This window comes from Aquila chrysaetos, chromosome 12 (assembly GCF_900496995.4).
Source record: "Aquila chrysaetos chrysaetos chromosome 12, bAquChr1.4, whole genome shotgun sequence".
Classification (NCBI taxonomy): Eukaryota; Metazoa; Chordata; class Aves; order Accipitriformes; family Accipitridae; genus Aquila; species Aquila chrysaetos.
This window is the reverse complement of record NC_044015.1, coordinates 40,352,368-40,380,128: the sequence shown is the minus strand read 5'-3', so window position 1 is coordinate 40,380,128 and position 27,761 is coordinate 40,352,368. Positions and strand designations below refer to the sequence as shown.

General features: G+C 46.1%; 1 protein-coding gene across 1 annotated transcript; it reads right to left on the bottom strand.

Annotated features, from left to right (window-relative positions):
- Nucleotides 1–479: 479 nt before the first annotated feature.
- On the bottom strand, nt 480–27,761 carry PGM1 (phosphoglucomutase 1). The gene is given in 12 exon segments (XM_030033652.1): nt 480–1,185; nt 2,158–2,292; nt 3,373–3,556; nt 5,005–5,140; nt 8,328–8,443; nt 9,055–9,209; nt 9,645–9,835; nt 10,821–10,946; nt 12,135–12,281; nt 12,566–12,728; nt 27,435–27,503; nt 27,505–27,761. Coding segments are annotated over 12 exon segments (1,689 nt in total). The 5' UTR covers nt 27,682–27,761; the 3' UTR covers nt 480–1,095.

Below are 27,761 nucleotides of genomic sequence, written 5' to 3'. Positions count from 1 at the left end.
AAAGTCACCTAAACTCATTCCCACTGGTGCGGCTACTTTTATTAGCCTCGCTTAAGCCGCAATGGCCTTGAGATGGAGGGAGTAAGTCTTGTGGATTTACCTGGGGTTATTTTCCAGAGTCCCCCCCTCATTGCTGGAGGGTGTCATCTCCATGGATGAGGGGCACTAAGTCAGCGGCACGAGCACATCTAGTCCTCTCCAGGGCAAAATCAGCCGGTCAGCAGGAACACGGCTCAAATCCGAGGGGATGGCTTCCAGGAAAAGGGCAGGAAGGTGCAGCTGCAGGGCATTAACGTCGAACGGCTACAAGTGTTTCCAAAGTGACCCTCTCTGTGCCCTTGGATAAGATACTGCACGTTAATGCCTGCAAATCTGATTATTCCAAGGATCTTACCATCCACGTACAACCAAAGGAGAGCTCATCAAAACAATCTTTCATTCTTCAAAAAGTAAGAAAATAAAAGAGCACTGAACAGTAATTGTAGCCTGTATCACTTTAATATCCTGCAATGCTTGTTATTGCTCATTTCTGTGTGGAGGGTTTGTTGTGGGTTTTTTCTTATACAGAAGGCAAATGGAGGTCAATTTACATAATTTGTTTTTGAAAGGGAAAAATCCACCTACTACGAAAAATACTCAGCCTTAATACACAGCCATTGCTGATTCAGAGACATCACATTTAAAAGACTATGTACTAACAACGATAAAGTATTTGTGCTTCTTTTCCAGGAAAGTTTCCAAGATAGAAAAAAACCTCTGTGCTATTGAAGAACTTAGTCTCTTTGTTATTTCTAGAGCCTTTTGTTTAAGAAAAAAAAAAAAAAATACATATGCTAAACCAAAAGGCTGTGCTAATGAGCACCATACACAAATTGCCAGCAGCGCTGTGTGACGCAGAAAAGCAGCACAGCAACGTGCACACAAAGTGCTGACAGGGGCTGGGTTTTATTGTCTATCTTTAGCAGTTCAATAGTGTTCTTAAATACAGAGATAAAATTAATATTCCTCTTTTAGTGACAGATTTGACAATAAAAGGGGAGACAGGCTGACTTCCCTCACTCGGTGTGCACTCCAACACGGTGTCTGACCAAGGTTTTATGTTATGACGGTCGGACCGGTGCGGCCGGTTCTTTCATGAAGCTGTGAAAGTTTCAGTGCAATAGAAATGAGAGGTGCCAACATGACCTGCAGAAAGGAAAGAGACGGCTCAGAACCGCGGAGCAGAGCAGCACGCGCAGCCTACGCCCGTCGCGTCCACCCTTCCCTCGCGGGCGTCTGTCTGGTGTCAGCCCGGGACACCCAAAACTTGGCACTGCTGATCAAAGGACTGTTTCAGGTTCACAACGCGAGCTGTGGGACCAGCGAGAGGAAAGGCGCAGTGAGGGATGCAGCGTTACGACCTCGCGCAGGTGCAGAGAGAAAACCCAAGCGCAGCTCCGGTGTCGCTGCTGCCACCCTCGTCGTGCTGTACTCCAAACTCCGTTGCGCCATCGGCACAGGACAGTTAAACCGTTAAGTTTAGTTTGTCCCTCTCAGAATGTGGGGGTTTTTCCAGTCTTTTTGTCAATAATGGCACAGTAAGTTATGCAAAAAGAGCTCAAAGACTGTTTGCTGGGGAATATAAAATGAGGATTCTTTTCCTCCTGTGCCTATGAGAGAGGTCAACAGCATTTTTAAATGACGCTGTAAAGAATACATGTTAAACTTAGTACAGAACAGGTCAGCATCATCTTATATACAACTGCATCCTTTTACTCCTATTTATTTGTTTTAAACAAGTATTTCCCAAACTCGGTATAGGAATGAGCTCATTTTATCCCTAGCGATGCAACACTTCAATTAGAAGATCAGTTCAGGACTGAAGCAGTGTCCTCCCACACCTGCAACCAGGCACAGATGTAACAAACAGGAAAAACTAATGTGTGATTGCAGGAGCAGCTGTGAGGGATTCTGAATAAGTAACACTTGTTCCACATAGAGCTTTTTTTTTTTCTTTTAATAAATCTATTTATACTGGGATTAAAGATACCAAAGCCCTTGCTTCCAAAATACCTAGCACCTCCACATAGCTCTAAGCAAGGCAGTGCTAAGCAAAGATTTAAGCTTTTCAGGGAGGTTGGGAGCCAGTGGTGCCATGACTTGAGATGCAGCGCTTACCTGTGGGTCTTCATGTATCTTCTGAGCATCTTTCTCATAACTGTCGATGTACAGCCGCACAGTTGCTCCAGCACTGCCTGTACCACTTAGTCTGAAGATGATGCGGGAGCCATCAGAGAAGATGAGCCGCAAGCCCTGGAAAGACAGAAGGGAAGGAGAAAAGCCTCTCAGCTACGTGCCTCTTGGGTACCCAAGGTATTTTCCATGAGACCCAGTGTGGCTACGCCTGACCTGCACAAACCCTGAGCTCCTCCTCTTTAGGGAGCTACAGAAGGCTCCATTATCCTGTGCCCACTCCCAGAGGAGCTAGTGTCCCTCCTAACCACTCTGGAGAACTCGCTAGAGCTCCTGAGCACCGAAGCACGTTGCTGCTGTAAGGTCCCTCGCCTCAGCGCTTGCTTGGAAACAAGAGCCAGGGACTGCTTCTCTGTCAGACACAGCATTACCAACCCACTGCTCTTCCACAAAAATAGGACGTAAAGAAAACGCTCCTGTCATCCCACAGGCAAGGCAATCATTCTCCCCATTATTCGTCCCCACTTACTATGCTTCCACATTATGCTGTCAAACCAATCCATCTACAGGACATTTTTACTTCAATAATCTCTGGTGACAGGTTACTCATCTCACATGTATTTAATACCACCATGACTTCTGGAGCCTGGAACTCAATCCTCAGTTAGAGCCGCTCTGCAATGCTGCCTGCCCTCTTTAGGGACAAGCATGTGGGGAGTGCCATCAGCTCAGGGACAAATGCACCTACGGAGGATTCGCTTCCAGCAACCGGCGGGGTCTTGCGCTGGAGACAAGACGAAACCTGAACGGGAGGGTTTGTGCCTCATGCTCCAGTGGGGTTTCAGCGCTGCATTCAGCACAACCCGTTTCTCAGCTGCTGACCCATCGCCCAAAGGATCCCCCTCAACTCAGCTCCGTCATTCCTTCCCCATCAGAGCAGCTCCAGGGAAGCTCTGCTCTCCCTCCAGGACCTGCTGGGGCTGGAGCAGCGTCCAGACCCTTCGCTCTCCAAGGCAGCAATTTCCCTCACGTAGGGCAGGATCCCACCAGCAAACACACAGGCAGAAAATTTTTTCCAAGGGACAAATGCAACGTGTGACTTTAAAGCAGGTGCAAATGCAACAGACAAAGATTAAGCCCAAAATACACAGCGCAACACCCCTCTGAGGTCACGTTCAGCCAAGGCCAGGCTATCCCCACCTGGTTTCTGGAGACACTTCCATCCACAGGATCATTGTACTCAAAATTATCAGCTTTCTCAACTGTGTAGACTTTGTCACCACATGATAACTGCTTCCCCACAAAGGAGCGGTCAAACATCACAGTCTCCAAATCCTTCATCATTTTGTTAGCTGCATCTGCATCCACCTCTTCATAGTCGTATCTACAACCAGTCACCATCAAACAAAAATTAGGAAGGGGAGGCTGTAATGAACAGCAATGTTTTGCGATGCCCTTGTTTAAACACTGCGGTCTGCCCCATAGATGTTCTCTACTCCCTTACTGGAGGAGAGGACAGGAAGAAAAGAGAGGAGGATCTGTGTGCAGCAATATAGCTACGATCTAACACAGATCCGTGGGATACACTTCAACATATCACAGGCATTTGGCGTCAGGAGAGATGAAAGCGCAAATTGTGCTGTCTTGCACTAGGCATATCGAAGACAGAGGGCTAGACTCCGACAACGCTGACTGCAAAGAATTTATTCTAATTCTGCTGATGGGATCTCAGCAGGTTCCTCATGGTAACAATTTTGCCTGAACATCCTTGTGTTTGTCCCCACAGCAAAATGCAGGTGTGATTGCAGCACATGATAACATACCAGTGCCAGCTTTGATCTCATTAACCCGGCTAAGTGAGGCAGCAGAGAGCGGCTGAAGCACACATCGGGATCTGAGACTTTGTACTCTGATTGCCAGTGTGATTTGCGCCGCTTTTATTTGCCCGGCTGGCTAGATGAAGCACGCACAGGCTTGCTAACCTGCCTACCGTTGCACTTAGCTTGCTATGCAGACGTATGTCTGGTGCTAAAAGACTGCCTTTTTATTCTAGACTTTGGCATTTTTTCCACAGGTTTAAATGCCTCAGATGTATGCTGGCTTTGTGTTGGGGGGGCGGGGAGAAAAAGGCAAGTTCTTTCATTTGGCAATTTGAGACAGAATTTTCATGTTGGTCTTGCAAGCTGAAAGATTTCTGCCTAATGCTTTCACTCCAGACAGCGTTCCCGCCTCTGCTTATTTGGCTGGGTTGGTTCTCACTCCTTCCCTTTTCACCTTCCATGTCTACTGCAGTTTAAATTAGAGTATTTTGGGACTGGACAGAAACTCAACCAGGTAAATAATGGCCTAGGGAGCTGGAGCATCCATTCAATAAGACATTGCCATCACTGAAGATACTACAAATTCACTTATGATTTCTGGTCTCAAGAAACCTACTGTTCCAATGGCAAAAAAGAGTCTTGTAAGAAAAAAAAAAAACAACCCTCCATTAAAAGAAAAAAGATACCTGGCATATGTAAAATGTACAGCCTTTGCAGACTTTGATACTTACTAGATTTATGTTTAGAATAACAAATCCTAAACTGGGCATCATGAGAGGTTAAGGTGAATACCCACTGTTTTATTTCACCCAGATATGTTGCACACTGCAGCAAACTGCTCAGTGAGTTTTAAATTACTGCAACAGGACAGAAACAGCAAGTGTACCGAGGCAGGAACAGCAACAGCACTGCCGTAGCACATGCTGGTGCCATCAGTGCTGGGGACTCTGACCTTGGAGGGTTGAACACAGGACAGAGGTAAGTGTGAGGCGGTCAGGAGCACTTTCCCCACCTGGTGAAGAAATTCCTGCCGTATTTCTGCCAGTGATCCTTCATGATGTCCTCCACGCTCTGCTTGCGGGTGGCTAGGATGGACAGCCAAGCCAGGACAGCCCACAGCCCGTCCTTCTCACGGATGTGGTCGGAGCCTGCAGAGAGCCACAGCAGAAACACATTTCCCACCTCCTTTCACACAAGAGTCTCTGCTACGGCCCTACCTCGTCTCCTCTTCTCCATCCAACTGGCAGCCGTACAAACTCACGAATGGAAGGCATTTCATGAGCTCGATCCCTGCTGTATTGTTAAAACGGTTCAAGATATCATCTGCTTTTAGCTATAGCCCAAATGAAACATTCGGCCCCTTTTAACAGACACACACACACTTATTGTTCACAGATCCTTAATTCCGTTCCCAAGGAAGTAATGGGGAAGGCACAGTAAAAAGGTCATTTAAAAAAAAGGCAAACGCAAAGGAACAGCTCAGGAAGGACTAGCAGCAACCTCTTCAAGCAGCTGTCACGTACCGTTTGCCAAATCAGCATACTCTGATCAGCACATATTCTGGCTGAGCACCAAGAAAAATGTCAGCCCTCGCTGAGGAAGCCGAGCCCTAACGACTCCGAAATTACCCCACGACGGAGAGAAGAGCAGCCCGTTGGACAGCACCAGCCAGCGGGGCTGGCAAACGGCAGCGCGAGGAAAGACCTCGAGCACGTGCGGAAACCAGAAGAGCACCTCGTGCCTGCTCTCGCTCCCATGCGCCAGGCACTGAAAGGCTGTGAAAAACCCTGTTTAGACCAGGATTCCTCCAAAACAAGCATTGCACGGGGAGTAGGAAGCCATCAGAGGCCAGCCCAGCCTTGTCCTGGGAGCAGACTGGACAGGGGCTGACAGCGGCGGGGCAGGGACCGCACAGCACCCGGGCCCTCGGGAAACCCGAGAGGGTGTTGCAACTTAGACAGCACCCTGAGCACCTAAATTAAACGAGGGATTAAATGGCAGGCCCAGAATACATCCGACCCAGGCTCCACGCTGCTGGCTTGCGAGATCGGCGCTGTGCCCCACAGATGCACAACTTCTGAGTTTTATCCTTTGAGCTCTGGAAAACCTCCAAAGAGGTAATTAAGGAAATCCCAAGGAGCCAGGGTACACGTGCTAATGCAGAGAGCTGCCATTTTACCCTCTCAAGAATTGCCAGAGTGGGCAATCATCTGGGGAAAAAGGTTGGGGGCTGGGGCATGGGTTACGTGGCGCTTTACACAAATCCCACTATTGTGGATGCGGTGATAAATTATCCTCACGGTCCTTTACAGCAGAGAGAGCTGTACAGAGGTGATGGAGAGGAATGCTAAATAAACAGAAGTCCCATGTGATGTATCAACTTATTGCTGGAATAAAATACCCAAGAAAGCAAGCAGGAATTCTGTCATGTCGCATTACTCTAATTGCTCCTAGACTCCAGTCCCACCGGTTCACAGTTTGTTTCAATTTTTACTGGGTCTATTTGGCTGCTCCTTCACCTCTCTCCCCTTCAGCACTCACATTCTGTCCGGCTCCAAACAACTCCTCATTAACTTACTATCAAACAACCTTCCTCACCCCTTTTCATTCCTTAAAGTGCATTTGCCAGATGGACAAACCCCCTTCGCATGGCGGGGGGCATCCAACACTCCTGGGCCCTTTCTTAATCTGTCCCCCCCCAGAACTGCTTCATCTCCTGGCCACTCAGACATGATGCTGCATGGCCAAAATCTCAAACCTCTCTCTCAGACCCTGTTGCAAATGGAATCAGTCACTTTTATTTGTAGAGTCACTTACCTATTGGGAGGATGGAGAGAAACTATGAGCTCATTCCTCATACAATAAAAGATGGAAACAATTTTAGAGAGCTGCTCATTAGAGACCATCTCCTATCAGCAGCTCCATGAATCATTTGCTGCTTTTTGTTTTTATTTATTTACTGAAATGCTGGTGCCCTCTCATTAGCCAAAGTCTAGAACATAAACTTGACATATGCCGAAATCATTCAGGGCAAAACTCCAAAATCTCTTTTTACTCATGATTTACTTCAACATTTCTTTACAGAGATACCACATTTTCTGAAATTCCCCCTTCCTTCCAACCTGAAGCCAAATCCCATGTATCAGAACAACATTTGATAGCAAAAATATTGCCACTGAAGGCTGCTTCAGCCCCACAGCAAACCGCTTTCAACTGGAGTCTGTGACGCCATTTCCTTAGCTACAGAAAAGTTGGGGCGATCCTTTCAGGTCAAGTTGTGCACCCCAGTTCCACAAAGCACTTTATTTCAGGCATTCGGGGATTTAAGGTCATCCCTGCTCTGTGAGACAGCCACGCACATGCTAAAATGTTCTTCTGAAATATGGAGTGGTGGAATGAAAACGCACAAGGTTTGAGCCTGAAATCATCCAACCTAAATTCCCTCAAGACCCTGTGCCTTGCGTATCCTACCAGCTGCCCCCAGTCTTCAGAGGTCTTTAGAGAACAGGAAAAACAAGACCTCGGGGAGAATTCAGACCAGGTAAAACTCAGCCTTTGTGCGTGAATTAGGTGCTGACCTCCTGCGTGCAAGGAAGGTCCCTTTTGCACAGTCACGACGTTAAAACCATGTGGTAGATGCCATGGGAGAACTCAGAAACTGCTGAGGCCTCCCGGGAACACTGCGTGTTTTGAGCACGCCGCTCCGACACAGAGCAAAATCCGCTCGCTTTAACTTCCCTGCACAAATAATAGTTTTGTGTCACGTGCACACCCCTAGTAAATTCCTTAAGATGTTCACTTTGTTTCTCAGTAACCTAATAACTTGCTTAGACTGTTCAAAGGCAAGTGTTAATTTAAACTTTATAAATCATACCTTGTTTTTAGAACAGGAAAATGAGGGCCCTATTAAGCTCAGAGATTTAATAGTGACCTGAAACCTTCCCTAATAAAACTGCATGCTCCAAACCATATTTCTTTCCAGAAATGAAAACATTTAGAAGGTTTTCCTGGCCACCAAGAGTTGAAAAATACATTTAACACTGCACTTAATCCCCATAGACTCAATGACCGGGCTAGTAAAGAGGCCCTTAAACTTCCTGCGTATCTACGTATGCCTTCCTAAGTAACTGAAAGGAGAACTAGCTCTTGCCTGACAAAACTTTTAGCATTGTGTTCGTTTCCACCAGTGATTCTTGCAAGCTTTTTTTTTTTATTTTATTATTTTAGAAGCATTAACAACTACACATGAAAGATAAACCCCCAGCTACCCGGCACAATGAAGAACTAAAAGGAGGAATAATACCATCATTGGTGAAATCAGGAACGCTGACTTACCAGTACCAAAACTTTCCTCTCCACACAGAGACAGTTTGTTTGCATCCATCAAGTTTCCAAAGAACTTCCAGCCAGTTGGAGTTTCATACAAAGCAATCTTTGTAGCATGGGCCACCCTTTAAAGGTAAGAAGGCTAAGTCACATCACAGCTGGACTCTTAGCGCTCCCATGTGAAATACTGCAGCAGGAGCTTCAGTTGCTACCAAGCATCTCTTTTGGGGTAACACTGAAGGCAGGTCATGCCACTGTTTTGGTTTTCTACAATCAACAAATCTTTGTACAGCAATCCTCTATTTTATCCCAGCGTAATATTTGGAAAATGGGTGGGATGCGCAACTAAAGAATAAATATAAACACATAGCTCTTCTAGAGCCAATTTTAAATTGTATATCTCAAAGCATTTCACAAAGAAAGTATCACTATCAAATTAAAAAAACAAAAGGGGATGGGGTGGGGAAGATCATTTGTTTGGGCTTATCTGTAGAGAAGAGAAAGAGCCAAGAGCAGAGCCTAGCTCTGCCATGGCCCCAAACAGGATTTAATTCATTAAACTTCACTGCCTCACCTGGCAGCCAGCCCGCAGCAGCCCTGGCACTGCTTCACCCTTCAGGCAGACCATGCACTCACTCCCTTCTATAGACATGTGTTAAACCACAAAAAAGGGACAGTGCCCCTCCTTGGCAAGGCTCCCCTCCCCTCTCCCACCACACACAGAGGTAGATGCTACCTATCGAGAGCCCCACTGGTGGGCATGCTCCGGGCAAAGCCACGGACTCCAGTCTGCTGGAAATAAGGGATACTGAAAATATTGGCAGCGATGACAGCGACGGAGTCGGAGGGGTTCACAAAGAAGCCGTGTTTCCCAAGAATCATGTTGCGATCCTGGTGAAGGCAAGAGAGAAACAGCTCTTATCCCTGCTTAGCACAAAAAGGCTGTGATGGCAGAAGTTGTTCCACTTGGCAGGTGCAGCCTATCAACGCAACAACTCAGAGAGATTTTTGACTGCACTGAAATAAATACAGAGTTTTGAAAAAGTTAAACGGCAACACCTGTATAGTATTTCACCTTCCTGCTGATTTTTCACAGCCTTTAAAGCTACTTAAATACAGTTTGGACTTCATTATTAACACAGTAGCCAACTATCGCCATGGTGGCAAACTGCAGCAAGTGGTTCACTTCTATTTGCAATTACAGAAGGGAGAGAGGGAGAAAAAAGGTCTTTGCCTTCATCCTTCTCTGCTTAAAAGCAGCTGAGCCATCACTCCCACACAACTGACTAGAGGGCAAAAAAGGTGAATACAGAACAGCCCATTTACCCCATCTCCATCAAAGGCAGCTCCAAAGTCATACTCTCCCGTCTTCATGGTCTGGACGAGGTCAGCAGCGTAGGTTAAGTTGGGGTCAGGATGGTGGCCACCAAAGTCCTCTAGCGGGGTGCAGTTCACCGCCGAATTTGCCGGGGCTCCGAGCTCCTCGCACAGGATCTTTTTCACGTAAGGGCCCACAACTATCATGGCAAAACATGGAGAGGCAAAAGTCAGCCTCTGCCCTCAGGCAGCTCTGCACCAGCCACGTAACGACCCAGGCCTCCGGTCTGCTCACTTTGGGTCAGTTTATCTGGTTTATTGCACTAAAGCACAAGCGCTCACACCAAAAGCCCCAAGCAGCACATAGGTGTGCTCGAGCCTGATCCGTCCAGGCACACAAGCTCTTGCCAAAGCCAGCTTTTCAGCCGAGGGGCTGTCCCACTAAATAAGTAAGACCACTCACGGGTTTAGAAGTGAGGATGACCCTGTGCCAGCGGCTCAGCGCATGAGCCAGGACCCCACTGTGAAGGGCTCGTGCACGGAGGTATTAGTACAACAGCCCCATATAACAGAACAAAGTGCATGCGGGATTCACAGATATCCAGCAGTACAATAAGATTTACTGCTTTCAACCACCAATAATGTAAACAATAAAAAAATAAGTGAGCATAGGAATGGCAATGTTCTGGAGACAAGAGAAACAAGATGCTACGAAAGCTAGGGTGCTCCTGAAAATGTCTATTGGAAGAGACTCACGAGCTTGGCTTATATATTAAATTACATAAAACAGTCCAATGGTCCCATTTTTGTACTCAAATATCTATGGGCAGATCTTTGGCTAACTGCTGTGACCTTCATGGGACACCGACTGATGTAAACTCTACCAGGGCAGCATCAGCGCTAACCTCCTCTGTCTCTCAAGTGTGGATTAACGTGTGTGAGCCACACAGGATCCTCCCCAAACCCCAAACATTTCCCAAGTCCAAACATTTGACAAAAGAAAACAATGTAAAGCCATAAAAAGTTTGCCTGCAAAAAGAAAAATGCAGTATGTTGCAAAACAAGAAACAAACTCAGAAGTGACAGATATAAATTCCAGAAAAAAGCTTTCTCTTTGAAGTAGATGGCAAAGCCCCAGGGACACCTGGCCCCCCACAATGCCCCAAACCCAAAGTCCACCAGTACCTCCATGCATAGCATCTATGCGAATCTTGAGGTGGTTTTTCCCTGAAAGCAGTTCCTTTAATGCATTGAAGTCAAAGATGTTCCTCAGCATATTCGCATAAGCTTCTACCGAGTCCACAATTTCCACTGGGAAAAAAAAGTAAATAGAGACCAACTCTCAGAGTCTGAAATCTTTGCAGAAAAATGATTTTGCTACACGTGGCAGTGTGCTGACAGTCCTTAGTGCAAAGGGCCAGGGCTCAGCATAAAGCCTTTAAACATCCCATAGAATCATTTCATAAAGACAATAATAATGGTCCTATATTAATAATTTAATTACAGGCTGTCACTGCTAATCAGGTTACAGACCAAACAGACCAACATAATCCTTAAGACAAACACTGTTCCCAGCTACAGCTCCCTGGACTTCTTTTGAGAGGGTTCAGTTCCACTCTGCTTGCCTGGAGACTGGAATTAAAGGAAAAGGGGGAATAAATAAATAAATAAATAAATAAATAAATAAAACCCCAGATCTCCAGCTTCCACCAAAGTCAACGGGAACTGTGCACCTAATAGTTTGAAAAAGTTGCACCTTTGCAACTAACAGGCTATATAAACACAGAGCCATGAAAACCCCATTAACATCAAAATCCCACTACACAGAAAGGGAGACTGAGAGAAATACCAACTTCTATAACCTTTTGATTTTTTTTTTTTTTTAATTACAAGCACAGGTCACCAGGAGATGGTAAAAAATACTTGCAGTTAAGTGTTTTTCAAAAGTCGTTTTTTAATGTATTTTCATATTTCACTGCTAATTGACAAAAGTCATGTGTGAAATGTAATGGCTTTCCCACTCACAGAGAGAGCTTTTGTATGTGAAACCATGGGAAAAAAAAAATCAGTTACAAAGATTAAACACTAACACTATAATTTTTCATCAGGAAAATGCACTTTAACTGCAGAGTTGTCCATTTCAAAAGTACATGTTAATGGTAATCTTACAGACAAAACAGTCTCTGATTTTAACGAAGTTTGATGGATCAGATTTACCTACTGAAGTATAACCTTTTTTAGGACAGAAACAATGATATAATCAAAGTATCTACACAAGGTAAGATGGAGGCAAAAAAAAAAAAAAAAAAAAAAAAAAAGCCAGGATGCAAGGGTGACCAGGAGCAATGTCCTTGCTTGGATTATCCAAGAGATAAGAAGGAGAGATCAGAATGGCCACATCTGTCCTTCAGAAACACAAAATGTCCCTGTCTGTTCAAGGCAGGTCCACACTGACTCCACCTGAAACGAAACTTTCCAAGCGGAAGAATAGTTGTTTACCTGTAAATGGTTTAAATTTGTTCTCCAAGTCAAACTGCTGTTTCCCAATGGTGCTCAGGTCCACCTGGAGATCTGGGCAGATTGCATACTCTTCAATTTTCTTGCTGATTTGGAAAATTTTGTCCGTGATACCTTCAGGAGCAGGACCTGCACGATAAAATGGTCGAGGAGGAAGACATTAAAGAATCAGACTGCACGAGAAGTGCACTTCAGAAGTACAGCAAAAGACCTGGAGCTGGGAACACCCCCCTTGGAGAGGAGTATCAGGGTGTGAGGGGAGCAGATCAATCACTTGCTCTGTTTAGGGAAACCCACTGCTCAGGGCACTGAATCTCTGCGATATTAAGACACTTATATTAGGTTCCTCGGGGTCAACACAAGAAACAGCCTAACAGAAACAAAGCAAATCAGAATGAACCAAGCAACCTTACCTCCATTGGCAATATTGAATTTAATGCCAAAATCCCCATTGGGCCCACCGGGGTTGTGGCTGGCTGTCAGAATGATGCCACCGATGGCTTTGATTTTCCTGATGATGCAGGACACCGCTGGGGTGGAGAGAATGCCGTTCTGCCCGATGACCAAGCGGCCAATCTGAAAATTGAAGAGCAAAACAAACTACTGTGAGTCCCAAATCCTAACACCAGCAAAACCACCAAACCCCAAACACTGGCGACAGGTAAACCAGAGCCCCCAGGAGGTGTGCTGACGGCAGAGGTGCCGCTTCTCTGCAAGCAAACAGCTTGTTCCTGGGACGCTGCCGAAGCTCTCCGCTCTCCTCTGTGAAGGTCACCATCTGACCCCGCTCTGTTGTGCCTTTTTAGCATTTTCCTTTATGAATGCTGCAGCTCAACTGGAAATGGCAGCTTGCACTGAAGGGCTGAGCTTTCCAGAGGCATCTAAACAACCACCAAAAAAGCCCCCCAAACAACAACCCCTTTGGCTATGGTCTCGAACTTTGCTTTCAAAAGACACAATGGGACTGAGAGAAGCCAAAACAAAACAAAAAAACCACAAAACAAAACAAAAAAAATCGAACATCATCACTACTCCCATGGGACCAGCTGCAGATTCTCTTACTCACAGCGGGTAGCACACCTCCTTCCCATAAATTTAGTAATATCACTGCGATTAAATCCAGACCAATGTGCTAAGCAATACAAGGTAATCAGGATCCAGTTGCTGGAGTTCACGTAATAAAATAGAAGATGAATTTTTTTCTGGAAGAACATGCTCCTTACCACAGCCCCCAAATGAGGTGCCAAAGATTTAAAAAAATACCAGACTACTCTCCATCAACTGAGGAGATTAGACCCTGTATACGACTGAGAAAAGAGGAGGAATTTCATTCAAACACAGCATAAACCAGAAAACAAAAGGCAGCATGCCCAGACTGAAGGTCCACGTTCGGTGCTAAGCCAAGAGGACTGGATGACTGTGATTCCTCTCCTGCGGCACTGCCTGGTGCTAAGCTCCAGCTTCGCTGCCGATCGGTTATTACATGCTACAGCTGTCACAGACCAGCTGGGCGAGCGAGGCGCCGCTAAAAGAACTGCACCTCTGGCAAACAATGAGCAAAAATGTGAAACAGCAGTTCATAAACCCAAAGTGAATGCCCTTCTTTCAGCTGGCCATGGTAGCTAATATTACAGCCCTCACAGTGCCTATCTACCAGGCTGTCCGCACTAGTTTATTACACCATACATTTAATTTGAAGTAGCCCAACCTACGTGGGTTTTGCTTTTTTCCCCATTCTCACACCTTGTCTCATGTTTTATTTCAGCCTCCAAGTCTTGCTCCTTCAGCTTCACCGAGAATTAACGCAGTCTCCAGGAAGCTCCTCTCTAAAACTTCATCTTTTGTTTCCCAGGTTCGTTTCGAGGGCTGCATTCAGCCGCAAAGGCCCCTCCGCATCGCTGCTCTGCCAGGCCTCGCATGCAGCTCAAGGGATGCTGCGGAGGACTGGCAAAACAAGGGAGTTTTCCTCCCAAACCACGCAGCAGCCGCAGGAGAGCTGGGTGAACACATCAAATCCGTTGTCCTTACTCTACTTGTCCTCCCCGCACACCTGAACTGCAGCTTTTGCATGTGCATTGCTGCTCCCACAGCGAGGAAGGAAAAAGAAGAAAAACTTGTCTCCATAACAAGCTGCTCTCTGATTCGGGGTCCTCCTCGGCTTTCAGAGGTTTTCAGCTGTCATTCCCCCCCATCCAATGCTAAATCCTTTGTGGTAACTACTGGAAAAGGTTGCTCAGTGTAGCAGCATGCTGAGCAATTTACACTTAATCTTTTTTAATTCTCTGGAAATTCTTATGAGAATAATCTAAGGATGTAATGATGCAGAAATACCTTTCACAGAATGCTCAAAACAGATCCGTTCACAAACAGAGCCACTTTGTGCAGCAATTTTGGGTTACAGCACTTTGAAGCAATCCAGGCAACACTTGCACCCTGGTTTTACTGGAACCCCCACAAAGATACACACGGGCAATAGAGGAGACCTCCTGCGGCCACCCCTCTTCCCCCCAGTATCGCAGGCTGATGCTTTCACACTGAAAACATGTTTTCCAGCCCATGGAAGCTGCTGTCTATAGTTCCATCGTGTCATCAGCACACCCTTCCAGTCCTCCTTCCGTAAAAGAGATGCATCACAAGATGCACCAATCCTATATACTGTGCCACAGCTACAGTCTCTGAATAGAGACACTTCTACTTATACAAGTCAGGTTAAGTGGACAAACTACCTTGGTCATTTCCTTTATCCAAATAATCATCATTTAAAACATGCAATGTGATGCTACCAACGTAGCAAGCGTGTTTGGCTCAATTTGGAAAACCTACTGATCCCACATTTGTAGAGGTAACAGTACCCATCTCTGCTACACACCAGCAAAGAGATTTTTTCATACTCAAAACACAATATGCATGTCCTCCTCGTGGCTTTTTATATTTGAAAACATCCTTGGACTCATCCCTTCTATTCTATAGAGCTAGATAGCCACAGGTATTAGCCAGACTGTATAAAAACAATCAATGAAAAATACCAAAACCAGCACCGAAACTAAATTTTAGCCAGACATGGGCCACACTGCTGGAAAGAAATGCATAAGAGAAGTCTCAGCTGGTGAAGATCAGTCTAATCTCACCTATACCAGCAGAAAATCTGTCCTAGCGTCAAGCAGTCCAAGCAGCAGACCTGGCTCTTTGTGCACATTTTCCAGCTCTTCTGCTCAGCCCATACACTGACTTAAGAGGAATACATTAATTTGCAATGCCAAAAGAATTTTTTTTTCCAAAACAGAAAATATGTAGATTTAAAAAAAAAAAAAAAAACCCCAAAAAAAAAACCAAACCAAAACCCAACACCTCTCCTCCTATTCATCTGTTCCTTACAAATTACTCTGTTGTGATCAGCTAAGTTTTTCTGTCAAACAAATTCCTAAGAGCCAGGTCTCTTAGAGTAAAGTTTTGCTCTGCACTAAGAGATCCAGGACAGATAGCAGAGTCATTTCTTATTAAAAAGCAGAAGGAAAACCTCAGTGCCCAGAGTCTTGCAGTGCATGAACCGTGCTCTACTGCAAACAGACAAGCCTTCTGTTCTGCTTCCCAAACAGATTTCCAGCACAATCAGAGATCACTGTAAAGGTTGCCACTCACTTGCTAACTCATCTTATTTCAATTTTCAAAGGCTCTCAGAGTACTTATCACATAGCCACAACTTACACCTGCCAAGAAAAAACAAACCCTGTGTTTTGCCTTTTCATTTGCTGAGCAGCTGAGACCAATGCTGAAAGAGCTTCTGCTGCGCTGCCATTGAACAGTGAGCCATGGCTCTACCAGTTCTTCACTTCTTAACAGTATCAGGGTTTTATGATCTGATGGAGGGACTATGAAATCCACAGATGCCAAGAGCTTGTGGCATGTCAAAACACAAAACGAGAACACGCAAAAACCCAGCAGTATTTATTTTCTTTGCTGCACGTGTATTGCCACATACCTCTATCCAACTGCATCACTTAAAAGTGAAAAAACAGTAATTTCTGTACTATCAAACTTGTTTTCCATTAAAAAGTTAACTATTAGCAGTTGAATAAAGTCTGGGGCAATTAAATCTCATAGTGACTAATTTATTATGGTTTTCTGCATTTATCAGCTACACAACTATAGGAATTTAGTCATTTAACATTTACCAACCCCATTGGCAGCAGCCATTTGGACTATCAGTTCCACTGCAGACTTATTAAGGTATCTCCCATCACCTCCAACTACCATAGAAGATCCTTGTCGATCTCTTAGGTCTATGGAAAAAAATATACTCTGGATAAAATTCTGCAAATAGTTCATCTTGGATTCAAAATAAAAGGTCTTCTTCCGTAATCCACTGGTTCCTGGTTTCTGATCGTTATAAGGAGTTGTTGGCATGGTCAACAGAGGCAGAGGAGCGTCTTCCATGTTCTTTTTTCATACAAATGCATTTAAAAAGCAAATTATGCAAAATACAAAAATCAATCTTGACACCAGTGATGGCCCACCTATTACACAGAAGTTCACTGAAGTTGTTGAGCACCCAAAAATAGCTCCTTGAACCTTGAGCTGAATGTGGTTTCTGTAACTGAAGACGTTTCCTTGCACTTGTTGTGGAGGATCAATGTCACGGAGAATACACAATTCCACGCTGCCGTCCCTCACTGAAACGGCCGGGAAAGGATTTTGGTCGTCTTTATCGTCTTCTGTTTTCCACAGGCACAGCTCCTTGCCATTCCGTGCGATCACCCACCGGAGCCCAGCACCGTCAATCCATCCAGTTCTCCCCTAGGGCAGGGGCGACTGGGGAGGCGGCAAGCAGCTCAGCCCTCTGCTCGGATGCACCGACGCGCTGCCCCGGCGCGGAGCCCGGGGTTTTCGCCAGCCAAGCAGATCTGCACGGCAGCGCCAGGCCGCTGGCCGGGGCCGGCCGGCTGGAGGTAAGCCTCCAGCAGGCATGGCAGCACTCTGCTGGAGTTATTTTGCAAAGTCTGATGAGTTAAAGGTCACTCTTAAAATGGAAGGCAACAGATCTGTTACCTACGGTTTGCTCATACGACTCCTGCTTTGACAACCTGACTTCTCCACGGGATCCCTCTCAAACACAGGGACGTTACGCACGATGAACAGCGGATCAACCTTTGTTCGACTAAGAGAAACCCAGAGTAGCTAAAAATCCACAAGAGCAACGGTTTCAACTGAATACCCACACAATTCTCACCAAGGGCAGTATATGCAACCGGAGTTATTAAAAACACAAAAAACTACCAGATGTTTTGGAAAACTGCATCTGATAAAGCTATTTGTTTTGCAGCAGCTTAAACACATACAGAAGAGACTCAGATCCCAATAAACTTATGAAGCATCATCTTCCTGAACATGGGGAAGGTAACTTTGAATGCTAGATGAAATCAGAGTTTCCTCCAAACCTCTTCAATAACATTCAGAGTCCTCCGCCCAAGCTGCTGGAAACAATTTATAGATATTACTGGAGCAATTAAAGAACATATACTTTGTAATGACTCAGTTTGTCCCATTATTAAAAAGCAGGGGGGAAAAGGTGACGTGTACACAGCTGAATTGTGACAGTTTACAAAGGCACTCACGGGACTGTTTCCTGAGGTGCCAACTCTGTCATTGCTCCAACAATTGACAAATTTTCTTCCAAGAGGTAAAGAGATCCTGCTAGATGCATCAGTATGTTGAAATCCAGCTGGGTAACTTGTATGAGACTGAGGGGAAACCTCATGACTGAAGGCAGAAAAACACCTTTGGAGAGAGCGGCTCCACCTGAGCAAAGGCATCAGCCAGGTCCTGCAAGGGAGCCGAGCAGCCAGGTGAGCTTCCTAGGGAGGGCATTCAATTCCCAAGGAAGGGGAATTTAATTCAGGTTTGCTCTGAGAAAGCAAAGCTATTCGAGCCATCTGCAGGAAGCCTAAAGGCTGCTGCCCCACACAGCCACCTACCCAGGCTTGTGCAAGGGGCAAGCACTGGCTTAGACAAAAGCTGGGACATTGCAGGGCGCTGGCCTGAACACACCGCACGTGAACCCAGCTGCCCGATCCATCCAGAGCCCTCTTGTCTCAGAGCCCCAGAAGCCATTCATTTTGCATGGGCTCAGCATTTGATTCCTTAATTCCTCGCTTTTCCCCACCAAACCACACTGAAGCATGTGTACTGCAGAACTAGGACGGCACGTATTTTACACCAACAGCGAGATTGCCTGGGAAATGCAGCTAGAAACAACTGGTTTGTATTTGATACATCCATGCTATTTCAGCATCCTGCAGCTGAGATGCCCTTTATTTTCATGCAAAGGCACAGGTTTCCCTCTAGTGGCACAGAAAACAAAATCCAGCTCCCAAAATGAGCCATGGGGAGCCTCACACCAGACAGTCGCCTGGCAGGAAAAGGCCAAAGCAAGCTCTTTCTCTTCTTATTCCCAGCAAGATAAACTTACTGCCCTACAAAATGCCACAGCATTAAGTGACAGGAGGACGGCACAGGCCACCTACCAGCTCCTGCAGCTGCAGGGAGGAGATGCACACGGACTTACAGGCAGGGAAAAGGCCTATAGAGGGTTAGGAATTTGTGCATGTAATTAAGTGCACATGTACTAGACAGAGGAATCAAACTAAACTAAGCTGGGGAGGAAGGTGTTGGACATTAGTGCCTACTTATGTACATAAAATGAAACAGACTCTATCAAATGAAATATAAAATTCAGCGATGAGCTAGTGCATGTAAAGCATAGGGACAAGAATGGCATATCCACCAACCCTGCCTTTGGGGCGCTCACCTGGTCCCAGGGTTCTCCTGCAACATGTGCATCACTATTTGGGATAAACTAAATCACCAGTAATTGGCCAAAAAGGCTGGTATAGGGGTTGGTGATCACACCGTGGCCAGAAGATTCAAAGGTGCAAAAAGCTCACCAAAGGTGGATCCTGTCCACCTGAAGGACTGGAGCAGAGACTGGGGAAGGATCATTTGATCTGTCACCTGGGATGGACGACTGTGATCATTACAGATCACTTACAGGCTAGAAAGGAATTCAGCAGGTCATCTGCTCCCTCCCCAGAACTGGTACAGCTTCAAATACACCTAGGGCATCCTCCAGAAAGTGGCTATAACTTGTTCTTGAAATCTTTTTCTCCAGGTAAACTGTGCCAGTACGTAATTAGCCTTGCAGCTAGAAGTGTTTTCCTACAATCTCCTGTACACCTTCCTTGCTGTGGTTTAAGTCCTCCTGAGCTGACACAGAAAACAGATGGATCATAATCCTCTTCCTGACAACTTCTCACATGTAAAAAAAAAATCCTTTAGCATATAGACTCTGAGTGCCTGCCCTCTCTTTGCTACAGTAAACAACCCCAATCTCTTTTCCTCTTCTCTCTCCCCAACTTTTCCTTATGGTCATGTTTCCTAGGTCTCTTATTCCTCATGGCAGTCAGAGGCTGGTGAGGGTGTTTCCCCCTCCAACCAGCCAACCTGCTGTACGCTGGGACATTTGCTAGCTTAGGTCCCCTTTTACTGTCTTGGCTTAGGTCCCCTTTTACTGTCTTGCACTTCAGACATAAAAGAACAGAGCTAAAACTATGTTTTAACTAGTACTCACTGTTAGTTAGTACTAACTGTTGACTTTGGTTAGTGATAAAAAGACAAACAAGACTATTTTGAGAAGACTTAAGCCTCACTAAAATATTGCAGAGCACGCAGCTCCACCCTTGGCTCAATACTGTGGGTCCCTGCCCCATCCCCTCTCCTCCTCCGTGAGCTCTGCCGTCTTCCCTCATCCCACCCACTCCAGACCGGGGCTGTCTGGAGCCTTCCCCAAGCCTGGGAACAGGCAGCCGGGCTCTCCCAACGTACCACTCCGACACGAACCCATCCTGTGCACAGCCTTCCTCCGAGGTACAATCTTATCTTTTGACCTTCAGGCAAGCAAAATGGTTGCGGGGGGAACCCACTGTGCAAAAAAAGCCAGATTGAATAGTAATTCTCTCTTCTCATCCCCTGCAAACACCCTCGGGTCAGGCATCTCCAAGGCCCAGGACGCCTTCTCCTCCATGAGCAGCCCTTCTTCTTGTCTCCTTTCAGCTTCTTCCCATGCCTCTTTCTCACACTTCTCTCTCCCCATTCAGTGGGCAGATGAAGTCAATGTACCTCACTGTGGGGTTATGTTTAGATGCAAACTTTTTCCTGCTTCCCGAGAATTTTTCTGACAGCAACGATGTGGCAACAGGCATTATCTCCTACGCTCTTTTTCTGTGATTAGTCAAAGTTACACTGCATGAAAGCCCAGGGGAACAACTGGCGTCAAATCAGGTATTTTACACTTATTTTGCGACTTTCCTTTGAGACAGAAATTGCATTTCCCTAACTCCTGCCCACAGAAAAGTTCTAGTCCCTGCACTGCTGCCTGCACGCTCACCGTAAGAGGGTGCCAACAGCCCTGAACAACCCTGCTGTTCAGCTGCCAAAACCACGCACTTTCTACCCGAGTACAACTCCGGTCCAGGCAGCCACTGCTCCGTCTGTGACATTCGGCAATGCCAAGACAAACGGAGCCAAAGTAAAATAAATAGACCAACTGCAAGCCTATTAGTCATAGAAGGAGTGCTGCTCCAACTGCAAAACTCTTTGTTTCCATACAAATGAATTAAAAATCTACATTTTGAAGTTGCTGTAGACATTCCAGAGAGGCAAAATATCTGGCACCATCTTGATGGCATGAATGCACATACATGCAACCACGTACATACAAGTCACTCCAGAAATAAGAAATATTGTTCTGTACCAACATTGCACCCCAGTTAAAATTAAAAGACAAGCCAGATGGGTGGCAGAGAAAGGGCTCTGCAGGGCTAGGGATGAAACCACCATCTGCAAGGCTGCTATAGATCCCATGGACTGCTATCAGATCCTGTGACGGGCTCCAGGTTTGTCACACTGCTAAGGGCTGATCCTCCCTTTTCCAGAAGTACACACCAACGACCAAGATTGCGAAACTTTCTGTTCAAAGGTCAGCTCTTCCAAGCACACCCAAATCTGCATATTACCTTGGACTGCCCTGGCATTTGCAGTCCTGCCCCTGCACAGGGAAGGGGGAGAGGGATTCCAGCTGGTTTACCTCGAGCAGACCCAGGAATGCTCCAGATTTCCAGCCCTAGCCTGCTGAAAGATAGCCCCTGTCCCTGGATCCTCTTAGAAACCAGCACCTGAACCCAAAAAATCCAGAATTACAAAATGCAGTCAATGTTGTGGAGCAGAAGGAGGCACTGGCTGGCTCAGCCAGATGCCAGCATGAGCAGCAGAGACATACCTGGTTAAACCTTGCGGGATCAGGGACAGAAGCTCTGGTCTGAGGTGTAGAAAGCCAAGCTGCTGTCTGTTAGCATGCCAATAACCCACAATACGTATACGTGATGGTGAGGTGGCTATACGTAGCAGGGAGTAGCATCGATAGAAGGGGAGAGTGGGAGACATACACAAGCATTTTCTCACAGACTTACTAAGATGTGCTAGAGAAGCCTCGTCTGTGGGCCCGGGGATGAAAAGCGGCTGAAGTACAGTAGCAGGAAAAGAGGGCTGGAAAAGCTGTGGAGAAGTCACCTAGACCCTGCCCTAGGCAAGGTCAATCCTACCCAAACCATTCTCATTAGAGGCTTTCCCAGGCAGAGGTTCAATGACCTCCCCAGGCAACGCGCTCCTTTCATTAGCTGTAAGCTTCCAAAACGCTTTCTAATGGCTAACCTAAACCTCCACTGTTACAATTTTAATTCTTGCCCTATCCCCAGCAGGCCAGAGAACAATTTGTTACCCTCCTCCCTGCAGCATCACGGCAGACTGTCAAGCATGCTTCCCCATCTCTCGGCTAAATTCATTCCCTCCTCACTGGCCCCATCTGCCCGACCTCAGGTCATTCCTGCTAGAGTCTCCCCCAAGCACACTGCATCCTCTCTGAGGGGTGGTACCCCAGATCGGGACTTACATTCCTGGTGAGACTTTATTTCCTGGGTTTCACTTACAATGACCTCATTTAAAAATCTAGGAATGATGTTTGTTTTTCTGGATAATTGGATGATACTGCCAACAGTCTTTGTGGTTTACTCATCAGATCTGCTGCTTAGTATGTTACTCTGCAGCTTGTACTATGATTATAAATGTACATATTACATTCATATTTTATTACTTCTGCCTATGCATCCTTCTTTGCACGTCTTCTTACTGATACCCTATGTTATTTCTGGTTATTTCTAAGATACGTTCCAGTTCATCATTTGAAACATCAATCAATATACTGGCTAGCTCAGAGAGAACCATGGCAGGATGGCAAGGAGTGCATTTCTTGATCCTGGTGCAGCTCAATCTTGGCATAAGACATATGGGTAGCACCTATTTAGTCCAGCTCACCGATCCCAAACTTTGCCTTGACAAAAAGAAGGCATTAGACTCCATCCTGCTGCCCTACCAGCACAGCCAGAGCTGAGTTTTCTGGTTATACGGAGTCATTGTTCCAGGAGATTACAGTTAAACCCCTGCTAGTATGAATTTCAACTCTCTCTGCTGGATTTGCAGAGATTAACTGCAAAGCACCTTAGCTCTTCCTTTGAGCTAGAGTTTCATTATTGTAGAGTTTAAAATTCCAAAAAGGCACTGAAACCGGACAACCTGGCCACTGCCTTAATAACCTTCAATTGTAAACTGATATAAGCCAATTAGCTTTACAGGCAAAAAGAAGCTTAAGCTAGTGTAAAAGCAGTCTCCAAGCGGAAGAGCTGCTGCATGCATGGTTGTCTTCTAAAACCCACCATAACCTGAAGCCAGCATACATCTGCATGGGAATGCTCATGGAACAATCTATTTCCTTACTTCAGATATCACATGTCTATTTCCCCTCCTGCTTCTGAGAAAAACAGTAACATAAGAAAGACCAGAAACTGAGTTTTTTCTTAATGGCCTATAGGATCTAGCATCACAGCATCTAATTCTGGTACACAGGGATTGCTTTTTGCAAGAACTTTCTTTATGATCACTTTAGTTTGATGTTTTTAATAGCAAGAGCTTTTACTTAAAGGGAAGATCTGACCCTGAGGACTGAGGGAGTCCATTCTTCAGGATAACGATGCCAATTGCTGAATGGATGAAGGTCTGTAAACCAAGAAGGCCAAGGCTGACTGCAGTGTTGTGCGGAGCCAGGAACAAGCAGAAGAGATGTCGGTAACAGGTTTCTTAAAAACTAGACAAGAAAAACAAGTGAGGCTGAGATAGGGGTGAGCAACAACTAACACTTCCCATCAGCATGCCCAAAGCAGATCACAGACATGCCGGTCCTACTATGCCCCTTCCACAGCTGGGATGCTGAGGCCGAGAACACGGGCACACTCTATTCGGGACCAGAACGTGGCTCTCCAAGCCAGCACTGCACTGTACTGCTTATTATGGGCTCAGCAGCACCATCAGAATGGGAACTGGTCTGGAGGCTATGGCAGAACAGCACAAAGAAAAAGGGAGCAGAGCTACAAAAGTAGAGCAGTGGCAAATAAAGAGCTGCTGAGCAATGCAACACAATTTAAACACTTGGTTTCCCTGGGATAATTGAGTGGGGAAAAAGGTTAACAGCAGCCAAGCCAAGAAACCAAACTTTGTAGGGTAGAGAGCAGTATTTCTAATAAAAGCACTGTTTGTCCTGCAGCAGTAAAACAAAACCAGGCTAGTATTTAATATGCAAAGCACTGCCTGGCATTCAAAACACCTTCAAGCAATTTGCTTTAATGTAGCTACTTTGCAGCACTTTGAATTCTGTTTATTTAAGAAGGAACCAGGGGCACAGTAAATTTGTTGCATAGCGGGTGACAATGTTAGAGAATCAACATTGGTGCTAGGTATATGATCAGATCTAGATTTATAGCTTCAATTCTGTAATTTTTGCATGCTTTTGACAAAAAGCTATTGTACAGCCACAATTCTACTCTGACAGGTGATGCTCTGACAGGAGCTTCTAAGATTTTATTCATGTAATTAAAGAGTCAGACACACTAACTATGTAGGAGTAACATCAAGGAAACTTGGCACAACAGACCAAAACAAAGCAGGCATGCTACACTGGATGCCAACTGAGAATGGTAAAACCAACAAACTCTATTTTAGTTTACTTATATAATGCAAACTTATAAATAGGATAAACACTCCTTAATCGCGCAACTACAAATTGAGTTGTTGCTAGTCAAATATAAGTACTTAGTTACGTATTAACCATTTCTGATGGAAACAAAACAAAAGCTCACTTTAGTATCCTTTCCTTCTACATTGTAAAACTAACAATCAAACTGTGGTCCTCAGGTTTCTCCTGTGGCTTGAGAGGACCACTCAGCCAGATCTTAAAAATCACATGATTTTACATTATTAATCCAAACACCTCTTACTCCATAGGACCAGAAATACAGTTTTCCAGCACTTGCTTTGGGACAGGTGGCTGGCTGACTTTAGATGAGTGAATAGAGCCTGGCATAACATACCTTGTCAATCAAGCAATCAGAAAAGCTAAGACTTCTTGTTTTAATTTCTATCACATTCTTACTATACCTATACACCATTCCCCCTTACATGCATTGTAATAATCATTCTGTTACAGACAAAACGGCACTGGCAGTTCAGGTGTCCAGACAGGGCAGTGCAGCCACCTCTGGCGTTTTCTCTGTATTACTCAGTATTTCTCAGCATGAGACTACCAAGTCTTTCTCTGAGACCTGGCTGCCGGAATTAGGAGACCCCCAGGAGCCCCAGCACTCAGACAATACCACAGTCTCCAGGAACAAGTTACCACGTGTTCCCTGTTCTGCAATACGCCTTCTTACTGGTTAACAGAAGTGGTCCACCCTTCTCTTTGAAGGGTAGGCGACTTCCAGTTACTTCACATTTATTACGAAGAAACAGGATATTCATAGGCTCTTACTCAACTACACTGTGGTAATTATCAGGGAACTAATACTTGCAGTTACAGAGAAAAACCACAAAGCAAGCATCCTAACCATTCCAAAATAGGAAAGAAAGTATATAGAAATTTATTAAAAACTAGCATTTTGCATTTGATAAAGAAACTTTCTATTTTTAGTCACCTCATTTCTTGGGACCTGATGGTTTTACCATTCTTGAGTTTGGCAATGCAATACTTGCACTGCCTTACATAGGCCAGTGCCACTCAAACTAAGCCAGCAGTCATATATCAAGTTTTCAATGGCTCTGTGTTCAGGCTTTACCTGCTGTTCATTTATTAAAAAATTTGGGGAATATTTTGCTCTTCTCTTCAGTGCTCCCTTACGAGGTCTTTTTCCTCCTCTTTTTCAAATGGGATACTTAGATCTTTCATTTTGCGGTGCTTTTGACCTGCCAGTCCTCTTTGAATCTTGGGGGGGTGGAAGGTGGGGGGCTAATGCCATGGCACTCTACAGCACTCTGGCAAGCCTATACCACTACCTCTGTTCTGCGACAACAAAGGTATAGAGAACCTGCGTCAGTAGGTGACCGGTAGCGCTGTAATGTTGCCAAATTTTTGCTTGAAATAGTCTAACATTTTGTCTCAGGCCATGCCCATTACCTTGCTTTATAAATTAATGAGTCAGAATGAAAAGCTTTTAAAGTAAGACTTCTCAATTCGTATACTAGCGACTTGGCTCTTAACCCACATATTCTTCTACCTGTTTTCTTCCTCTACCTCCCATTTCCTTTCTTGCCTTTCCAGAACATTTTTCTGACTTCAGAGCCAACTCTGTCCTAGCACTCTGAATTCACACGGACAAAATACTACAAGGCAAATGCCCATTAGCAAGTCCACCCCTTGGGACCTGCTTCTGCAACTCTGGCAGCAAGCTCAGCACTGTAATGCTGCACGTACACGAGTGTCTGCACGATGAGGATTTGAGCAGTGACTGGCCCTCAACCCTCTCCCAAGAAAACACCTAATCAGACCCCAGCATGGTTTTACCTTCAGGCCCTTTCTTATTTCTGGGATCGAGCCGAGGTGTAGATGATGGAGAACTCCTCAGTGCCTGGAAGGCTGCCACATCCCACCAGGCCCTGGGTGCATACCCAAAAACCTGCACAAACTAAGGCTTTATCCCAGGAAACAAGTCTCCCACTCTGCTTATTCACAGGGATCCAAGATGCTGTCTGTGCATGCCGTCAGGCACGAACACTGTACGTTTCAACTCCAAGCCCTTCTTAGAACAAATAAACAAACCAGTGTCTGCTGCTTTTCCCGTCAGGGAAGGCTGCACTATCCGTCGCTTCCACAGATGCATACAGCAAGGGAGGTGCTGCTAAGGGATGCTGGGACATGGACTGAAAGTTGAACAGCTACGACAAATCACAAAAGACCAATTTCTGCATGGCTTAAAAAGAAAGTTATTCGCTTCTTTATGCCATAAGAAGGCAGCGATCTCAAATTAATTTTGTTTTTTTCTTAAGCAGCCAGGCATTTAAGGGCATTGAGGCACCTGATTGCCACTGGGAAGCTGAAACAGGTAACCCTAAGGTTTTACCCTAATGCCCAACCCTAACCACCAAGCATCCTCAGCCCACTCCCTCCTTGTCGGTCTATGAGGAAGCAAGTTTGCTGCTGACGAGGAGGAGTCAGGTGTCCCAGGAGAAGGGGATGCTTTTCATTTGGAAAAGACCAAATGTAGGGAAAGGCCTCCCTTTACAAATTCAGCTTCGGGGCGGCTATTCCTAACAACATCACATTCCCTGCTGGGCTTCTCTTGGGCTGACCAAGTGACAGGACCAAGATCAATCACCAGGGACGAAGAAGTCTCCGGCAGCGAGACGCAGTCCAGCGTGGCGGAACGAAGCGCTGCTCCCCACCCGGCACACCTCACCACCAGCACTCTGTGCCACTGGTTCGTGCTGTTAACTGGAAAACACAACCATCGCCCGAAGCGAGAAAAAGCAGTAACCGGAAAGCTGCGCTCGCTTCCCCACCTCCGCGCTCGCAGACACCCGATCGCAACCGCACGTATCAAAGGGAGATAAAACCACCAGGCGCTTTCGTACTGCGTCAAACACGAGCTGAGCCTCGTCAGCTCCTCCGCCGTTCCCCGGTTTTTACTTCCACGCCGCGGACACGCAAAGCGCCGGCGATTTCCCAATTCCTACTGCCGCTGTCAGCTCGCACCCCCCCCCCCGCACCTCCCCGGGCAGCGGGACCGAACGGGGCGATAGATACCGTTTCCCCGCCGAGAGGCGAAAGTAAACGCCAGGGAGCGCGGCCCTTACCCCGTTGGCGGCGGCGATGCGGACGATGAGCTGGATGGCGTCCCTCATGTAGAAGCGGCCGTCCCCCCCCCACCACCAGCGTGGCCTCTTGCCGTTCGGCCGGCGGCACGGTGGCCAGGATGCTCTGGATGAAGTTCTCGGTGTAGTTGGCATTGCTCTGGAAGACGGTCACCCGTTTACGCAGCCCGCTGGTACCGGGTTTCTGGTCGCCGTACGGCTTGGTCTTTACCGTCACGATCTTCACCATGGCCGGCCGCCGCTGCGAGTTCCGGGCGGCCGCGGGGAAGGGCAGGGAGCGGAGCGGAGGGCGGGGGGACCCGCAGCCGG